The sequence below is a fragment of the Oncorhynchus nerka genome, linkage group LG6 (genome assembly GCF_034236695.1).
Source record: "Oncorhynchus nerka isolate Pitt River linkage group LG6, Oner_Uvic_2.0, whole genome shotgun sequence".
Classification (NCBI taxonomy): domain Eukaryota; kingdom Metazoa; phylum Chordata; class Actinopteri; order Salmoniformes; family Salmonidae; genus Oncorhynchus; species Oncorhynchus nerka.
Genome location: NC_088401.1, coordinates 32,806,353 through 32,824,784, shown reverse-complemented (window position 1 = coordinate 32,824,784; position 18,432 = coordinate 32,806,353). Strand labels below are relative to the sequence as shown.

The following is an 18,432-nucleotide window of genomic DNA, read 5'->3' as shown; positions in this document are numbered from 1 at the left end:
TTAAGTCTGTATGTCCCACTCGTAAATTTTCACCCTGTCAGGCAAAATTATAGACAAAATGAACAAAATTGCTCAATCTTGATCACTCACAGAGCTATGGCTAATTTAGGTTTATGCTCTACCCTGTTAGGATTATGCATTATGTATTATGTACCTTACAGGTTGGAAAATGCACCTAAAATATGTTGCCCCAAAATATTTTCTGAAAGCCAAACTTTTTTCTGATATATTATATCTTTTCTGATATACTTTTCCCCCCAAATGTTATGAGGTCTGGTAGGAATGACCCGGCCAGCACACGCTATTGGTGTGTCTGAGGCCTTACTCATGACCAAGCCATTTTCTTTCTGTTGCCATCAGACCATTCTGTAGTGATAGAGCTATGAGGTACTTAAAATAAGGGACATAAAACATCAAATAGAGGACATAAAAGTAATGTAAAGCATTTGTTCATACTAGCTGTCATTAACAACAGAAGGCTATGGAATGCCATCATCCGGCACATTGTGCTGCCGTAAGCCAAAATCCTTATAAATGGCCTAAGTCATGTGTTATACTTGATCAATAAGCTATTTATATAAACCGTCTATGCATACTTTCGATTTGTTTTTTAAAATACTTTTGGTTGATATTTAAAGCACAATTAGTACCTCTCCTCTTGGAGGGGGAGTCAGTCTTGGAGCCGATGGACCCCAGGTCCCCGGCCATGCAACTGGCCCCACCGGCAGTAGAGCCACTGTCCCTCTGGCTGGAATCAAGCACACTGGGAGGAGTGGAAGTCCAAGGGCCCCTCCGTTCAGGCTTGGACTGGATACAGAGGTCTGGACTGGGCTCCGACATTAGAGCACCTGGTTCTGGTTTGAGGGGACACGGTTCAGGTTGGGGTGGGCAATGGTCATGAACAGGTTTGGGGGGATGATGGGGTTCAGATAGAGGGTCGTGTTTTGAGCTGAGGAGGGTATTTTGTTTGGGGGTCCGGGGCTCTGGTTTGACGATAGCAGGTCCACACACTGGGTCCAGAGAGGTGTGCAGGCCCCCATCCTCCACCTCCATGGCCTCTGAGCTGAGGATGACCCTGAAGTGTGTGCTCTCTGACGGGGTGATAGTCATCGTCTTAGGCAGCTCCGAGGGCTCTTTCTTACTGACCTGGACAAGAGTCAATATGAAATCAGTTTGGCATATTTCCATCTCTATATAGGGAATGTGGTGCCATTTGAAACACAAGATCTAGGTCTTACCCTGGTGGATTCTGGGAACTCACCCCAGGACCACTGCATGTGTGACTCTGCTCTGAGCATGCTCTCTGATAACTTCACCATCAACTCTGAGTCGCTCTTTGGAGACATGGGCTCTGACAGGGATCTTGGGGATCTGTTACAATCGAGAAAACAGCACAACACATACACAACATGTACTCACAGCTCCACAGGGCTATTCAATCAATGTTCTGCTACCATTTTAATTCATATCTACCTAAAATGAGATTCAATCCAAGGCGTGTTATAGAGCAATACACTGGAGATCTGACTTTGCGCCTTTTAAGATAACTGAAGTTTGAGCCGACGTCAGGGACATAACCTTCAAAATAAAAGGCTCATTAACGGCTGTCCAGTGTACTGCTCTATAACATGCTTTAGATCAGTGCACTCCAACCGTGTTCCTGGAGAACTACCCTCCTGTAAGTTTTCAATCGAACCCTAGTTGTAACTAACCTGATTCAGCTTATTAACCAGCTAATTATTAGAATCAGGTGTGCTAGATTAATAACTACGTTTTCTTTTTTGTTAAGTCCTAAGGAAATAAAAAAATCTTCCTAATGATCCTGACTGTTTGCATGATCTGTGTAAATATTTGAATAGGAAGTTATTGACTGAGCGACTGAATGAGGGGGTCATACCTGTGGCTGTCGCCGGGAGACCAGTCTCCATCAGAGAAGGGGTAGCTGTCCAAGGAGTGGAGGTTGGGGTGCTGCCTGTGTTCCACTGTGTCCTTCACTGTAGAGAACAAGGGGGCCCTGAGGGAATGAAGAATATCCCCCATTGACCACAGTGTTAACACTCCCTATCCTCTACACACACTGTGCTGAACAGACCCACCCAGACCCAACCTGAGTGTACCTATGGAGTCATTGAGCTCCTGTTAGCCCCCTCTGTCTGTCCCATTAGCTGGGGGGGGGGGGTCAGCATCTAGGGGCAACTTCACCCTACTCCTCTGTCCATTTACCTGCCGTTGTTTTGTGTACCGTGCTCCTCGTCTGAGCTCAGTTCACAGACCTCCTCACCACCAGCAGTGGAGGCCTGTTGCTCCTCCTTCCGGGGGTCTGCTTTGTGCTTCTTTCTACGTCTCTTTTTCTTCTTCCCTGCTGTGGTGCTGGGGGGAAGGAGGGGGGTGGAGGAGGAGGCTGGGTTTTGTGAGTCCCCCTGGGGCGGCTGCAGCCCACCCTCCAGGCCCGACTCCCCAGCTCTGGACTCTCTGCCCCTCCCCAGAGCCTCCTCTGTGGGGATGGGCGACGTCACAAGGTGGGCAGGGATTATCTCCTGGGTCGGGGTGACAAAGAGACGACGAGTCACAACTAGATCACGTTATAGACTACGTCCCCAATGGCACCCTATCCCCTACATGGTGCACTACTTTTGCTCAAAAGAAGTGCACGTTTTAGGCAATAGGGAGCCATTTGGGACACATACACAGTCAGTAATAAGCTGTGTCAACAGTGGTTGTCATGAAACCGATAAACAAAATCTCACATTATGCTGCTCGGTTTCCTGAACAAAGAAGGCCTCTCCGTTGTCCCCCAGCTTCATGTGCAACTCCACTGGTTCTCCATTGATCTCAATGTCAATCTGCAGAGGGAAAGGACAGGTCAGGCATCCATTTATGGAGGAACTCTGGGGCCATATGTATCAAGTGTCTCAGACTAGGAGTGCTGATTTAGGATCAGTTTTGTCCACGGATGGGGGGGGGGGGCACTCCCCCTCCACTCAATTTCAAAGATTTTACTGAGTTAAGAGTTCATATAAGGAAATCAGTAAATTGAAACAAATTAATCTGGTGTGACCACCATTAGCCTCATGCAGCGTGACACATCTGATCAGGCTGTTGATTGTGGTCTGTGGAATGTTGTCCCACTCCTCTTAAGTGCTGTGAAACTGGAACACACTGTCGTACATGGCGATCCAAAGCATCCCAAACGTGCTCACCGGGTGACATGTCTGTTGAGTATGCAGGCCATGGAAGATCTGGTACATTTTCAGCTTCCAGGAATTGTGTATAGATCCTTGCGACATGGGGCTGTGCATTATCATGCTGAACTACACTGCTGCTACTCGCTGTTTACTATCTATGCATAGTCACTTAACAAATTGCCTTGACTAACCTGTACCCCCGCACATTGACTCAGTACAGGTATCGCCTGTATATGGCCTCCTATTGTTATGTACATTTATTGTGTTACTTTTTGATTGATTAGATTTTTTTGACTTGATTTAGTAAATGTTTTTACACATTTGTGGCATTGTGTTGTGTGACAAAACTGCACATTTTAGAGTAGCCTTTTATTGTCCCCAGCACAAGGTGCACCTGTGTAATAATCATGCTGTTTAATCAGCTTCTTGATATGCCACACCTGTCAGGTGGATGAATTATCTTGGCAAAGGAGAAATGCTCACAAACAGGGATGTAAAATCAAAGTTAAATATACTTTTTGTGCATACATTTCTGGGGTGTTTTATTTCAGCTCATGAAACATGGGACCAAAACTTTACATGTTGCGTTTATATTTTTGTTCAGTGTATAAACAGTTCACTCACAATGTTCAGTACCAGTCAAAAGTTTAGACACACCTACTCATTCAAGGGTTTTTATTTATTTGTAACTAATTTCTACATTGTAGAATAATAGTGAAGACTTCAAAAATATGAAATAACACATGGAATCATGTAGTAAAAATATATTTTATATTTGAGATTCTTCAAAGTAGCCACCCTTTTCTTGATGACAGATTTGCACACACTTGGCATTCTCTTAACCAGCTTCATGAGGTAGTCACCTGGAATGCATTTCAATTAACAACAGAGGGCTATGGTGTGCCTTGTTAAAAGTTAATTTGCGGAATTTCTTTCCTTCTTAATGCGCCAATCAGTTGTGTTGTGACACGGTAGGGATGGTATACAGAAGATTGCTTATTTGAGATGTCTAAAACCAAATAGGGCCAAGAAAAATGAGTCCATCATTACTTTAAGACATGAAGGTCAGTCATGTCTTAAAGGAAAATTTGAAGAATATTTAAAGTTTCTTCAAGTGCAGTCGCAAAAACCATCAAGCGCTATGATGAAACTGTCTCTCATGAGGACCGCTCTCATAAATGCACCTCAGATTGCAGCCCAAATAAATGCTTCACAGAGTTCAAGAAACAGACACATCTCAACATTAACTGTTCAGAGAAGACTGGGTGAATCAGGCCTTCATGGTCGAATTGCTGCAAAGAAACCACTACTAAAGGACACCAATAAGAAGAGAATTGCTTGGGCCAAGAAACACAAGCAATGGACATTAGACCAATAGCAATCTGTCCTTTGGTCTGAGAGTCCAAATTTGAGATTTTTAGTTCCAACTGCCGTGTCTTTGGAGATGTAGAGTATGTGAACGGATGATCTCCGCATGTGTGGTTCCTACCTTGAAGGAGGAGTGATGGTGCTTTGCTGGTGACACTGTCAGTGATTTACTTAGAATGCAAGGCACACTTAACCAGCCTTAACACTTAACCAACCACAGAATTCTGCAGTGATACGCCATCCAATCTGGTTTGCATTTAGTGGGACTATCATTTGTTTTCCAACAGGATAATGACCCAAAACACACCTCCAGGCTGTGTAAGGGCTATTTGACCAAGGAGAGTGATGGAGTGCTGCATCAGATGACCTGGCCTCCACAATCACCCTACCTCAACCCAAATTAGATGGTTTGGGACAAGTTGGACTGCAGGGTGAAGGAAAAGCAGCCAACAAGTGCTCAGCATATGTGGGAACTCCTTCAAGACTGTTGAAAAAGCATTCCTCATGAAGCTGGTTGAGAGAATGCCAAGACTGTGCAAAGCTGTCATCAAGGGAAAGGGTGGCTACTTTGAAGAATCTAAAGTTTAAAATATATTTTGATTTGTTTAACACTCTTTTGGTTACTACATGATTCCATATGTGTTATTTCATAGTTTTGATGTCTTCACTATTATTCTACAATGTGGAAAATAGTAAAAATAAGAAAAACCTTGAATGAGTAGGTGTGTGCAAACTTTTGACTGGTACTGTATTAGTGTGCTTGCTTCAGCAAGATCACTGTAAATATTCAACATACTTATTATTGTGTGCTTGCATGCACAAAACAACAATGTGCTGTATGTAGACTAACACCATGATATGGTTAATGAAAGCAAACTGGGCCAGATGATTACCTGCTTGCAGTCTTAGGCTGCGTTTACACAGGCAGCCCGATTCAGATTATTTTTCTGAAAAACATCTGATGTGAAAATAACTGATGTGATTGGTCAAAAGACAATTAGTGGAAAAAAACATCATAATTGGGCTCCCTGTGTGGACGCCCCCATAGGTCTCTGTTCAAAAGAAATGCACTATGTAGGAAATAGGATGCCACTTGGGACACAGACAGAGGGATAATGGTCTGTTTCAGTAAAGGAATAAAATGTTAAATGTTTTATGTAAAGGCTAAAAAACATATATGTCCATCAATAATACAACCAGTGAAGTAGCTATATGAATTTTCAAAGGATCCTATAAAAAAAATAGCATCATCACCAAATCCATTGCCTGATGCTGGGTCAATCCTCCCACACTGTTACGTTACATTCCTCTCTGTACTGTATCAAGGCCATCTCTCCTCCGCTATGCAGAGGAATATCTAAAACTGTGTTGCCATAGTGACTGAGGCGAGCGGTAGCAGTAGGAGCACAGTAGGGGTGGTACTCCTCCTGTCTGTGTCCCAAATGACACCCTATTACCTATTTAGTTCACTACTTTTGACCAGATCCCTGGCTAAAAGCAGTGCACTAAATAGGGAATCGGGTGCCATTTGAGATGCAGCCCCAGTGTCTCGGGGATGATGAACTGGGATGGTCGTCCTCCCCCCATTCACTCTCAATTGCTCTCTCAGAAGTACTTCTTTAATACCTGAATCTGTGTCAGGCAGCAGCACTTCCACACGGCAACATGAAAGGGCCCTAATTACACGTCAGTAATGGATGTGATAGAGCGAAAAAACCAAATGGCAGTTTAGAATGACAGGGTTCCATTACAGACCTAGACAAAGTTTTTCAGCATCCTTCCATCTGCCAGAGATGATGCGGAATATAGCAGGAAGGTGTAAGAACGATTCTGGGCAGGCAGCACGTAGCCTAGCGGTTAAAAGCGTTGGACCAGGAACTGAAAGGTCACTGGTTTGAATTCCCAAGCTGGCTAGCTGAAAACTCTGTTGATGTGCACTTGAGCAAGGTACTTGACACTAGTTGCTCTGGATAAGAGCTTCTGCTAAAAATGTAATATGGGTGGGTTTAGCTCTGGGAATTTTTTTACTGGGGTTACAAAATCCCGTTAACTTTCCCAAAATTCCCAGGTTTTTCAGAAATCCTGGTTGAAGGATTCTGTATTTCCTGCGTATTCCCTCCCAATTCTAGGAATCTTAAATGTTTTGCTAAATGATCAGAATTTTGCATCCCTACCTACCTATCACCGCAAGGGTTTTGGTCTGGAAATATTAGAGGCCCACCTGTTTTTACATCCGAAAATAATTTTCTAAATAATGTATATATTTTCTTTTTATGTTCGGACACAGCAACAAAAAAAGATCTATGCAGAAAAAACCCTGACCTCTCTTTCCCAAATATCCCCCGAACTCACCACTTTCTCCTTGGAGCGCAGCACTCCCAGTTTCCCAAAGCGTACATGGAAGGGGGAGCAGTGGAAGGTCCCGTCAGGCTGTCTGACCACCACCACGTCGATGCAGCCTGACAGTGTGGCCTGGTTAATGCCCTTATACAGCTCCTTCACTGTCACCAACACCTGGCCTGCCAGCTGGCCCACGTAGTTCATGGTGTCTACCTGTGGATAACACACACACAAAACCAAATGTAAAACTTAAATATCATATTTACATAAGTATTCAGACCCTTTACTCAGTACTTTGTTGAAGCACTTTTGGCAGCGATTACAGCATCGAGTCTTCTTGGGTACGACACTACAAACGTGGCACACCTGTATTTCTCATTTCCTTTCCAACAGCTCTACTCACTACCTTTACAACAGCTCTGCACAACTACGTGAAGTGCAAGAAGTACTGTATGAATGCTCTGACTTCTGTTGAGGCCATTCTTGCACTGACTTCTGCTGAGGCCATATCACTGCATGGCCAATGCAGAGTTGGATTGACCATGCGCCTAGATGCACAATGCACTACTTTCTCCCGCCAATTTTTGCACATTCATTGATTCATAACTTCATTGTGTGATATTTTTTTTTTTAGGATAGATCAGCATACATACGATATACATACTATATACATTTTATGGACACAAGTCTATTTGCAATAGTTTTATTTGGTTTGGATTTAACTCTATTTTTGCCATATCTTTCATGCTGTTTAAAAAAGTTCTTAACCTACAGTATTTGTGTTTTACGGGCACCGTATGATTTACATTAGTTATCTTGTTGTTATTAGTTGTTATTAGTGCCAACCTTCAGCTCCATTCAACCCCTCCTATCTATCTCTTAACACCATTGATATTGGATTTCTATTTGCCATTTCTTTTTTAACTGTGCTGTGATGTTTCAGAAAAGTTCTGAACCTTTCTATTCTCATAGTTCTAGAAATTGTAAATTAAAAAATGTTTTTGTTAAAAGTATTATAATATTATTGATCGATTGACTATGACTTTTCAGATCACCCAGTAGTGCTATCTGCAGGGTTAGCTCCAGGTAAATATTGCAATTCTTCAGCCATTCCTGGACTTGTGACCAAAAACAGGCTACATATGGACAGTACCAAAACAAATTATCTAATGATTCTGCCTCTTCGCAGAAAAATCTGCAGAGGTGGGAAGGTTGTATCCCCCATATAAATAACAAATTGGTTGCAAGAATTCTGTATAATAATTTAAATTGAACAATTCAAAGTTTTGAATCCGGCGTTGTTTTGCGTATCAGTTCATAAACCATGGGCCATGGAGTCGGTACATCAAAAATCTCTTCCCAACTATTTAGCAATTTATATGGCACGGCTGTCAATTCTTTGGTTCTTAAATGAAACTGGTATACTTTTTAATTTATCACAATTTTCTTTAACCAATTATGGTCTTTAATGCAGGGCCGACTGACAAGTTCCTTACTTTCTCCCCCTTCCACTTTCCTCTTCCATTTTTGTGGTAATGCTGCAATTAGTTGGTTGTAATTTTGGGTAGAGCAGACATTTCCATATTTTTTAGTTAGCTGCATGTATGACATAACTCCACCAGTCGTATTTATGATATAATTTACAAAGATTATTACGTTCCTTTTTTAAAAAATCAATTAGTATATTTGAGTTTAACCACAAATATTTATTGTATTATTTGTTATTTCTTTTCTGGTGGATTAAATAGAAATTGCAACCAACTTTCTATGGCTTGTTTAAAAATATTATTTCCTTTTCAAATAACTGAAAGTGAGAGGTTGTAATCTGAATGAAGGGACAAGGCCTTTTTTGAACATAGTAAGAATGTCTCACCCTAATTTTCTAGAGAACCCATTTGGATTTAAGTTTAATTTTTTTATGACTGAAGCCTTTAGTGAGAGGTCTAATGCTTTAATATGTAATTATTTCTGCCCTCCGAATTCATATTCATTATATAAATAGGCCCGTTTAATTTTGTCTGGCTTGCTGTTTTTTCTCATATAATATTTAAAAAACTGTTCGCTAGGTGTAGGCAAGACCATAAGCAAGTAGGTAAACTGGGATATGACTGAACAGTTCATCAGAGTTATTTTTTCCACAAATAGAAGGTATTTACCTTTCCATGGTAGCAAGATCTTATCTATTTATGCTAAATATCTATTCAAATTTATTGGAGTGAGATCATTTCTTTCTTTCGGGATATGTATACCGAGTAAATCCACATCACCATCAGAACATTTTATTGGTAAACTACATGGTAATGTAAAAGTTGTATTTTTTAGTGATCCAATACGTAATATAGTACACTTATCATAATTTGTTTATAATCCAGAGAGGTTCGAAAAATTATCTAGATCCTCTGAGGCTGTGGAGGGATCCAAGTTCTGGATTTAAAGAAAACATGAACCATCAGCGTACCATGACATCTTTGTTTTTAAACCCTGTATTTCTAATCCCTTGATATTATTGTTGGATCTGATTTTAATAGCTAACATTTCGATGGTCATAATAAATAGATAGGCCGATAGTGGACAACCTTGTTTTACTCCTCTTGACAGTTAAAAACGTTCTGAGAAGTATCCATTATTTGCTATTTTACACCTAGGGTTACTATAAATGATTTTAAAACATTTTATAAGAGATTCTACTAAATTTAAATGTTACAGGTATTTATATATAAACTCCGGACGTTATGAAGAGCAGGAATGGTTTTCTAGATTTGTCATAGTGTTCTATTGTTTCCAGTACTTGCCTTATATTATCTCCAATGTATCGTCCATGTAAAAAATAACTGTCGGATTAGAATGAATAATGTCCGACAATCCTTTGTAATTTAATGCGTTATACATTTAGCTTGAATTTTAGCATTACATCACAGAAGTGTAAGGGCCCTCCAATGTTTTAAATGTACTGAATCTTTATATTTCCCACTTGTATCCTGTTTCAGTAAAAATTAAATCAGACCTTCTTGTTGAGTGTCTGATAATCTACCATTTAGACAGGAGTGGTAGAAACATGCTAATAACGGTTATCTGAGTATATCAAAGAAGTTTGGTATACCTCAACTGGTATGCCATCCAGCCCTTGAGTTTTCCCGGACTTAAAGGCTTTAAATCGCATCAAGAAGTTCCTCTTCTGTAATTATGCCTTCACATGAGTCTTTCTGTATGACTGTTAATTTTACATTATTAATAGAAAAACAATCCATATGTTAGAGGAGACTGAAACAAAAACATATGCTTAAACTACTTTGCTTCCTCTTTCAAAATATAACTTGGTGAATCATCATTTGTAACAAGTTTCAGGAAATTATATTTGGTAACATTTATGTTGAAGAATAAAAAATAATTGTGCATTTTTCCCCATATTCCATCCAGTTTGCTTTATTATTATTATTATTATAAGATATTACACTTGATCTTTCTTGAAAAAGTTCCTCCACTTACTTTAGTTTTTCCTCTAATTTATTCTGAGCCTCTATGGTAGTTTTTTTATTGCTATGCTACATTTGTGAGAAACAAGTTCTGGTTTACTTAATTATATTTATGAGTTCTGTCAATTTAGTCATCGTCTTTTGTTTGGAACGCTCCTGTCAATCTTGAGTGAGGACGCATGCGCATAGAAGTAGGCCTATAGTCTACCTGGCCTGCGCACAAATGTAGGCATATAAATGTGCCCATTTGGGGATCTTTGATAGTATTTCTCTGATTAGCTTAACGCACCACCACTATTTTTCTTTATTTTATTTAACTAGGCCCTATGGAACTCCCATTAACGACAGGTTGTGATACAGCCTGTAAATCTAACCAGGATCTGCAGTGACGCCTCTAGCACTGAGATGCAGTGCCTTAGACTGCTGTGCCACTCGGGAGCTTTACAGGCGTGGTCCCCTTGCCACTTGGGAGCCCACTAATGACATATGGAGCTTCTCAAAGGAATGTTTTCTTCATCTCAAACAGCAAGCAAACAAAGTCTGTTTTTACATCCGTTGAGAATTCCAATAGATCCTCAATGTAATTGAAAAATCTTTCCAGCTCTCTCCCTTTTGATAACCACTCAGTTTAAAAAAAGGGGAAAATGTCATGCTCTGATCCAGTGGAAACATTATAAAATAGGCTTCTTATCAGTGCTCGACTTGGACCGAAATAGGTTCCGGTACTAATTTTGGGTGCTAGTAGTTTATATTTAGGTGCAGGAGCTCCACAATACTTTTGAAATAATATTGTATAAGAGGAACAGGAGCTCAAGCAGTAGAACATTTGAGGTGTCGGTACTCAGCTCTGGTGAGCTCCTGCCCAAGTCAAGCACTGCTTCTTATCCCTTGCGCAAATAGCCTACAGCTGTGTCTGTCCCGAGCTCTGTGGAGCAGAAAACTTCTTGAGCAGAACCCAAGTTAATAGTTAATACAATGTTTCAAATTCGTATGCACAGACCATGTATGATTTATAGGATATTTATTTTTATCAGGATATTTTCTACTTGCAGGCTGCAATGTTTTTATTTGTTGGCTTATGTAGTTGGCAATGGCAATATAATTACTTTTTAGGTTCGTATCATTTTCATAACTAATCATAATTTTGCTTAACCACATGACAATCATTTTGAGATATGAAGATGTTAATATAAATTAAATTAAATGAAACTGTTTCACAAAAATGTGCATATGAAAACCATAACTGGCATGCAGATTGGTAGAAATGGCAAGATAAATTGGCATTCCACATAAGAAAGGTTGCAGACTCCTTGTGTAGCCTATTACCGGCAACTTCAGGAGAGTAGGCTAATGGCAGAATCTGCGAAAGCTAGCAGGAGTGGGATGAGAATAGTTGGGTCTTCTGGTTATCTCTGGCGCCCTCTTGAGGCATCAAACCGTAAGCTTAAAGCATCAGACAAGCTCAATGCATATAGGTTTTATTCAAACACATATGGTGTGTTGTGACGGCCCCTCCCTGCTCTGTCTACTGGGTTTTGCTGTGCTTACTTCCTGCAGGAGATTGGTGGGCATAGTAGGAGAGGTAGGCGGAACTGGAAGGGTCGTCAGTACTGATGGGGCACACCTTTGAAAGCTCAGCTGTGGCATATGGAAAATGCACATTTAAAAATTCTGAGCAATCATTTGATTGAAAGAACAGACGACTTTCGGTCTACAAAGATTTTTTTTTTGTCGGGGACAGTGCACATTTCTATCCATATAAATGTTCTCTCGTACACTTATAAATTGGTACATTGGCCTTATTAAGGAAATTGTCTATATCTTTCTATTAACTTTTTTTTCAGGTTGATAAGAGTTTGTGATAAAATGTTATAAAAAGTTAATTTTAGAAGGCTCCATTGTTAGGCTACCATCTGGGGGTTTTAATGCTGTGGATGGTACCGTTCCTCCTCTTCTTTCTTAATTTTGCCAATCAATAATTTCCCCCACAATTTCACCTTACTCAACATATTGTTGTTTGGATTTCAGGGCAGAAATCTCTTCAGAGCAGGTGGTAATTATGTCATATACAAGCTTCAAAGTGTTCAAAGTCATGGATTTTCTGTTTTAGTATTTCTAATTCTTTATGGGTCTTCTTTTTCTTATGTGAAGAGTAAGACATGATACAACCTGTCATATATGCTTTAAGAGTTTCCCAGACAACAGTTAGGCATACTTAATTATCCACACTGAACAAAAATATAAACGCAACATGTAAAACAGATTGCGTTCTTCACTTTACCTGTCACATGATGAACTTACAATGAAAAAGCAACGTCTTCTTTGCAAAAACGCTGCATGGCCATCATCTGTTTATCACAGAAATAATGTAGCCAGCTACATTTCCTAATGTTTTTCTTCAAGTTAATTTTACCGGAGAAAAGTAGGTTGACTACACCAAGAAAAGTAGGATAAAAGTAACCACACATCAGTCAGAGTGCTGTCTGCTAATTGAATGCCATTGGTGAATTCTCATCTTGCGTGTAAAACGAAGAATTCTACGTTTAATGCGACCCCTAAATGTAACTTACTAGTTATCTAAGTAAACGGCATATGTTGTCTAAATGATGCGAAATATATTTTCAATAGCAAGCAGTTGGACCAAAACCGAAAGTAAAAGGCTCAAGCCCAAGTCATTCAAAACAAATCTTCGCCCTCCCCCGCATCCCATTTTTAATAACATGGCGGAGACTCACGCTTGAGCCTTTTACTTTTGGTTTTGGTCCGAAAGTATCACAGCGATTTAGATGGTACAATGATTCCATACACTATTCATTGCTCGTTTGAGCGAACAGTGTAGAATTTTAACAACCAGGAATTGACTGAGCGATTTCCACTGCATAACCCAGCCACAAAGTCAGAACAGCGATCCCATTTTGACAACAGAAACAAATTGGCGAATATCAAAACCAATCCACACCGGTGGATAAGTAATACTGTGAAATACAACGAATTCACTATGACTGCAGATATATTCTGAAATGTTTTTGAAATGACAATGCAAAAAAAACTAATGTGTAGCACCTTTAAAGAAAAGTTTACAATAACAAAGTAAATTCTTAAATATGAGTTGAGGGTATAACAGGTGAATTCTTTCAGTTGGATGTTTATATCGCCACAGTTCACATAGATCCATCTCTTGAATGTTGGGGTTTAATACCTTAGAGCAAGAATATATAGCTTATACTTTTTGTGCATATCGACATTTTTGGGGATCTTTTATTTCAGCTCATGAAACATGGGACCAACACTACATGTTGCGTTTAAATTTTTTGTTCAGTATAATTTGAGTCTGTGTGTGTGCTTACGTTTGTCGCACCGCACGGTAAAGCAACGCACGCGTTGAAAATATTGAACGTATGCGCTACACAGAAAGCACTGCTGACTAGTGCAGCACCCCCAAAGTAGCGTTGCGGACTGCTCCATTGACAATGATTGACTTCCGCTGGAACGCAATGAGTTTGATGCGCCAGTGCCACTTGCGCCAGTGAATAGCTAGCTTTTCACGTGGTACAGACTTGTAAGATGCTTCAGGAGGGCGGTTACTGGCGCTGGCAAAGTAGAGGTCCCGAGTTTGTGCCAGGTATGGGCCGAATCGGGAGGAAGTGGTACTCGCTAAGCATGCAGCGTGACGCCCTTTACACACACATTTGTGTTGTTGCTGAGCTTTTCATTTCAAAGCCCTTGGGAATAAACAAGACTTTGGGATGGGAATGGACTTCAAACTTTTATGTAAATCTGGGCATCCTGTTATGACCATCAAGATCCAATGAATACTGCCTGACTCAGTGTATCTGTCATAAGACAGGTCCTAATCTGAAACACACTCAAGTGACAAAAAGATAAGCAAAAAGTAACTGATAAGGTCATTGGCTGACATTATAACCAGTGGAAATACAGAGGCAGTGAACATCATGGCATACAAACTTCAGTTATCATTGAGTTCTTATTAGCCAACAGGAAAAATACTCTGGCCTCATCCATTAACACCAAGTAAAACAAAAACTAAATAATTCACCCAGATGTAATGATTACTTTGCTGTACCGCAGCCTCTGAGTGCCATAGAGAATACACTGAGCACAGATTCATGATCGGATTCATTTAGGCCCAATGTAGGTTAAATCTCAATCTTAAAAATACTTTTTTTCTGCTACTCCTTAACCCTGTATTTTGTTATTGCTGGCAATTCTTATCATTACTACATCTAATATTTTTAATTGTGTTCCTACATTTCTTTATGCGCTTCTACATGTTTCAATTTAGGAACTCACGTGCTACTTGTAAAAAAAAAAGTCAGCATAGAGCCAGATTAATGCAGGGGTTTACCGGCGCTGCCAAGAGGCATACAAAAATCACATTAAAAAAAATATATATAAAAAATTATATGAAGGAAATACAGTGCCTTTGGAAAGTATTCAGATCCCTTGATTTTTTTCAACTTTTATTTTTACATTACAGCCTTATTCTAAAATGGATTAAAACAATAAAAAATTCTCAGAAATCTACACACAATGCTCAATAATGACAAAGCGAAAACTGTTTATTTTTTTATTTTAGCAAATGTATTAAAAATGCTAAACAGAAATACCTTTTTTACATAAGTATTCAGACCCTTTACTATGAGGTGCATCCTGTTTCCATTAATCATCCTTGAGATGTTTCTACAACTTGATTGGAGTCCACCTGTGGTAAATTCAATTAATTGGACATGGTTTGGAAAGGAACACCCCTGTCTATATTAGGTCCCACAGTTGACAGTGCATGTCAGAGCAAAAATCAAGCCATGAGGTCAAAGGAATTGTCCGTAGATCTCTGAGACAGGATTGTGACGAGGCACAGTTCTGGGGAAGGGTACCAGAAAATGTCTGCAGCATTGAAAGTCCCCAAGAACACAGTAGCCCTCAATCATTCTTAAATGGAAAAAGTTTGGAACCACCAAGGCTCTTCCTAGAGCTGGCCACCCGGCCAAACTGAGCAATCAGGGGAGAAGGGCATTGGTCAGGGAGGTGACCAAGAGCCCGATGATCACTCTGCCAGAGCTCCAGAGTTCCTCTGTGGAGATGTTAAAAACTGTCAGAAGGACAATCATCTCTGCAGCACTCCACCAATCAGGCCTTTATGGTAGAGTGGTCAGACGGAAGCCACTCCTCAGTAAAAGGCACATGACAGCCCGCTTGGAGTTTGCTAAAAGGCACCTAAAGACTCTCAGACTATGAGAAACAAGATTCTTTGGTCTGATTAAACCAAGATTTGATTATTTGGCCTGAATGCCAAGCGTCACGTCTGGAGGAAACCTGGAACCATTCCTACGGTGAAGCATGATGCTCTTTGGGGATGTTTTTCAGCGGCAGGGACTGGGAGACTAGTCAGGATCAAGGCAAAGATGAACAGAGTAAAGTATAGAGAGATCCTTGATGAAAACCTGCTCCAGAGTACTTATGATCTCAGACTGGGACGAAGGTTCACCTTCCAACAGGACAATGATCCTAAACACACAGCCAAGACAACGCAGGAGTGTCCTTGAGTGGCCCAGCCAGAGCCCGGACTTGAACACGATTGAACATCTCTGGAGAGACCTGAATATAGCTGTGCAGTGATGCTCCCCATCCAACCTGACAGAGCTTGAGAGGATCTGCAGAGAAGAATGGGAGAAACTCCCCAAATAGGTGTGCCAAGCTTGTAGTGTCATACCCAAGACGTCTCGATGCTGTAATCGCTGCCATAGGTGCTTCAACAAAGTACTGAGTAAAGGGTCTGAATACTTATGTAAATGTGATATGTATATATTTAAATACAATCAATTTTGGAACAAGGCTGTAATGTAACAAAATGTGGGAAAAGTCAAGGGGTCTGAATACTTTCCGATGGCACTGTTTATACTGTATAGTTGCCAGAACAGCTTCATTACGCCTTGGCATAGATTCTACAGGTGGACCTAAACCATGGCAGAACACTTTACCCCACACCATAACATATACTTTGTATGCCTTGGGTGGTGGCTATAATTTCTTAATCCGGCCCTGCGTAGAGCCATGCAGTTAAGGTTGGTGAAGGCCTAAATAAGTGAGCAGAAAGGCATTGAAATATATCAACATTTGTAGGGAGGGATTGACAAGTCAATGAAAATACACTGTAGGGGCCTATAAGGTCATCCTATTTCCTGACAACCCCATAATAGTCACACAATTTGCCATCTGTGTAACTCTAATAACCTGATGGCACTTGTGTTGTTGGTAACAACAGCCTCAGAAAATATTTAGTTTTATCTGCTGCCCCAAACAGTTTAAAGTCAAAGGCTTAGCAGTCCCCTTGTGGCTGCAGCCCGAGCACAGATTACTGCTGCCTACAGCATGGAGGTCAGTTATAGCCTGAGTCCCAAAGAGCACCCTATTCCGTATGGTTTCTGGTCAAAAGTATTGCACTGTGTAGGGAATAGGGTGCCATTTGGGACAGACATAAACAGGGCAACAGTACCACAGAGTGGCACTTATAAAGCTCTTTTGTTTGGGGCGGATTTTGCTGATCTTGATGCTTTTGGGGCCATTCATTCCCATGTTCCACTGTAGCAGAGTGAGCTGATGGATGGAGAAAACAAATGGATGAAGAACACAATTGAATTGTACTGCATCAACTACAGTTTGGGATGTATCGTTAAGGTCAATTATGTATATAAACCCTGGATTGCTGATGCTATGTTTTGCCCATTGAGAAGCTTTGAAGCCACATGCCGGCTCCCAGTAGGAGCAGTCCTCCATAGGAATTAATGGAATTCTACAGTATTTCAATAAAATGTTTCAATTATATGTATTTAACTATTTTGTTTGTTTTTATGTAGTGGGGACAGAAACATTAGTCATCTAACAAAAATGTATAAGACATTTTTTATTTGTATGTTTAGCTCACAATATAATTTAAAAGTATGCATTAAAGTGTCTGTAATAAAATAAACGTGGCAAAAAAATGATGGCGGAGTGCCAAGATGAAGGCAAATGGCTTCAACACAGAAAACAAACAATACCTTAAAACAGGGATTCCCAAACTTTTTCACTCGGGGGGCCCCCCTTCCAGCATAGGGGAGCATCACATGCACCACATCTACTTCTATGGGCACAAGCACTGTTCATGATACAAACTGTTCACACCCCTCTTGTTGGTTGAGAGAATTGAGCAAGTTTAAAGCTTATTTCCTGCAACTCCACACATTTTGTCATAGGGTGGAAAGAAAATGTTGCATTTTAAAGCAAATTTTCTTGCAATTCTATACATTTAGCCATGTATAATGTGTATTCATGTGATTGGAGGAACGGATGATGCACTACCCAATTTCAAAATTGCACCTTGTGCATTCTACTATTACAACTTTCAAGAGCAAGTTTAAAACTGGACTAAGTTCTTTAAAACAATTAAACGACAGGTTGGGAACCACTGCCTTCAAACATCCATAAATGTAACATTTCTGTGCAATTTATATGAATTATTTTAGGCTATCTGGCATGAGTGTATAAGCCTAAGCTTTAGGGCCAAACTGTACGCTCGCCAAAAAGCCTACATGCCAATTGCCAAATGCTTTGGGAGTGGGCATAACAATCTTTCTATTGGAGGCAGAAAGGACAATGTCGGAGATGAATTCAATAACAAAAAATCTGCAAAATGGAGAGTTGAAAATAAAGAGAAGGGAGGGCCTGAAAAGTAGTTTGATTAGGTGGTAAAAGAGGATGATAGTAGTGTTATTTGTGATGATTTTGAGGTGCTATATAAATTCGACAGTCACAAGAGGGGGACTTCAAGTAGGCCTATGGCACGTCAAGGGAACTGTAGTTTAATGTTCAGATGGGTTAAATGGAAACTTAAATCTGGACACTTACTGTAGGTCTATAACCTCTCACATAACCATAATAATAACTCCTGCAGAATTAAGGATTTCTTCACCAAATTTTCAACTCGGGAAGAGGAGTGGAGAAATATGATTTCTTTCAACAATTTGAGAGAATGCGAATGCGCAGTTAGATACCATCTGTAGAAGTGT

General features: G+C 40.2%; 1 protein-coding gene across 4 annotated transcripts in view; it reads right to left on the bottom strand.

Annotated features, from left to right (window-relative positions):
• Positions 1-18,432, bottom strand: part of LOC115130368 (phosphatidate phosphatase LPIN2-like) — a 38,868-nt gene that overhangs the window by 10,204 nt on the left and 10,232 nt on the right. For 2 of the 4 annotated variants that reach the window (XM_029661444.2, XM_029661443.2), the window contains exons 2-7: positions 6,906-7,106; positions 2,748-2,843; positions 2,224-2,537; positions 1,898-2,014; positions 1,239-1,371; positions 651-1,146 (exon numbers count right to left, since the gene is read on the bottom strand). In XM_029661444.2, coding sequence (XP_029517304.2) covers positions 651-1,146; positions 1,239-1,371; positions 1,898-2,014; positions 2,224-2,537; positions 2,748-2,843; positions 6,906-7,097 — 1,348 coding nt within the window. In that variant the 5' untranslated portion in view covers positions 7,098-7,106. Of the gene's footprint in view, positions 1-650; positions 1,147-1,238; positions 1,372-1,897; positions 2,015-2,223; positions 2,538-2,747; positions 2,844-6,905; positions 7,107-12,647; positions 13,010-18,432 lie in introns of those variants that run through there. The other 2 variants (XM_029661445.2, XM_029661446.2) reach the window with 2 other exon arrangements.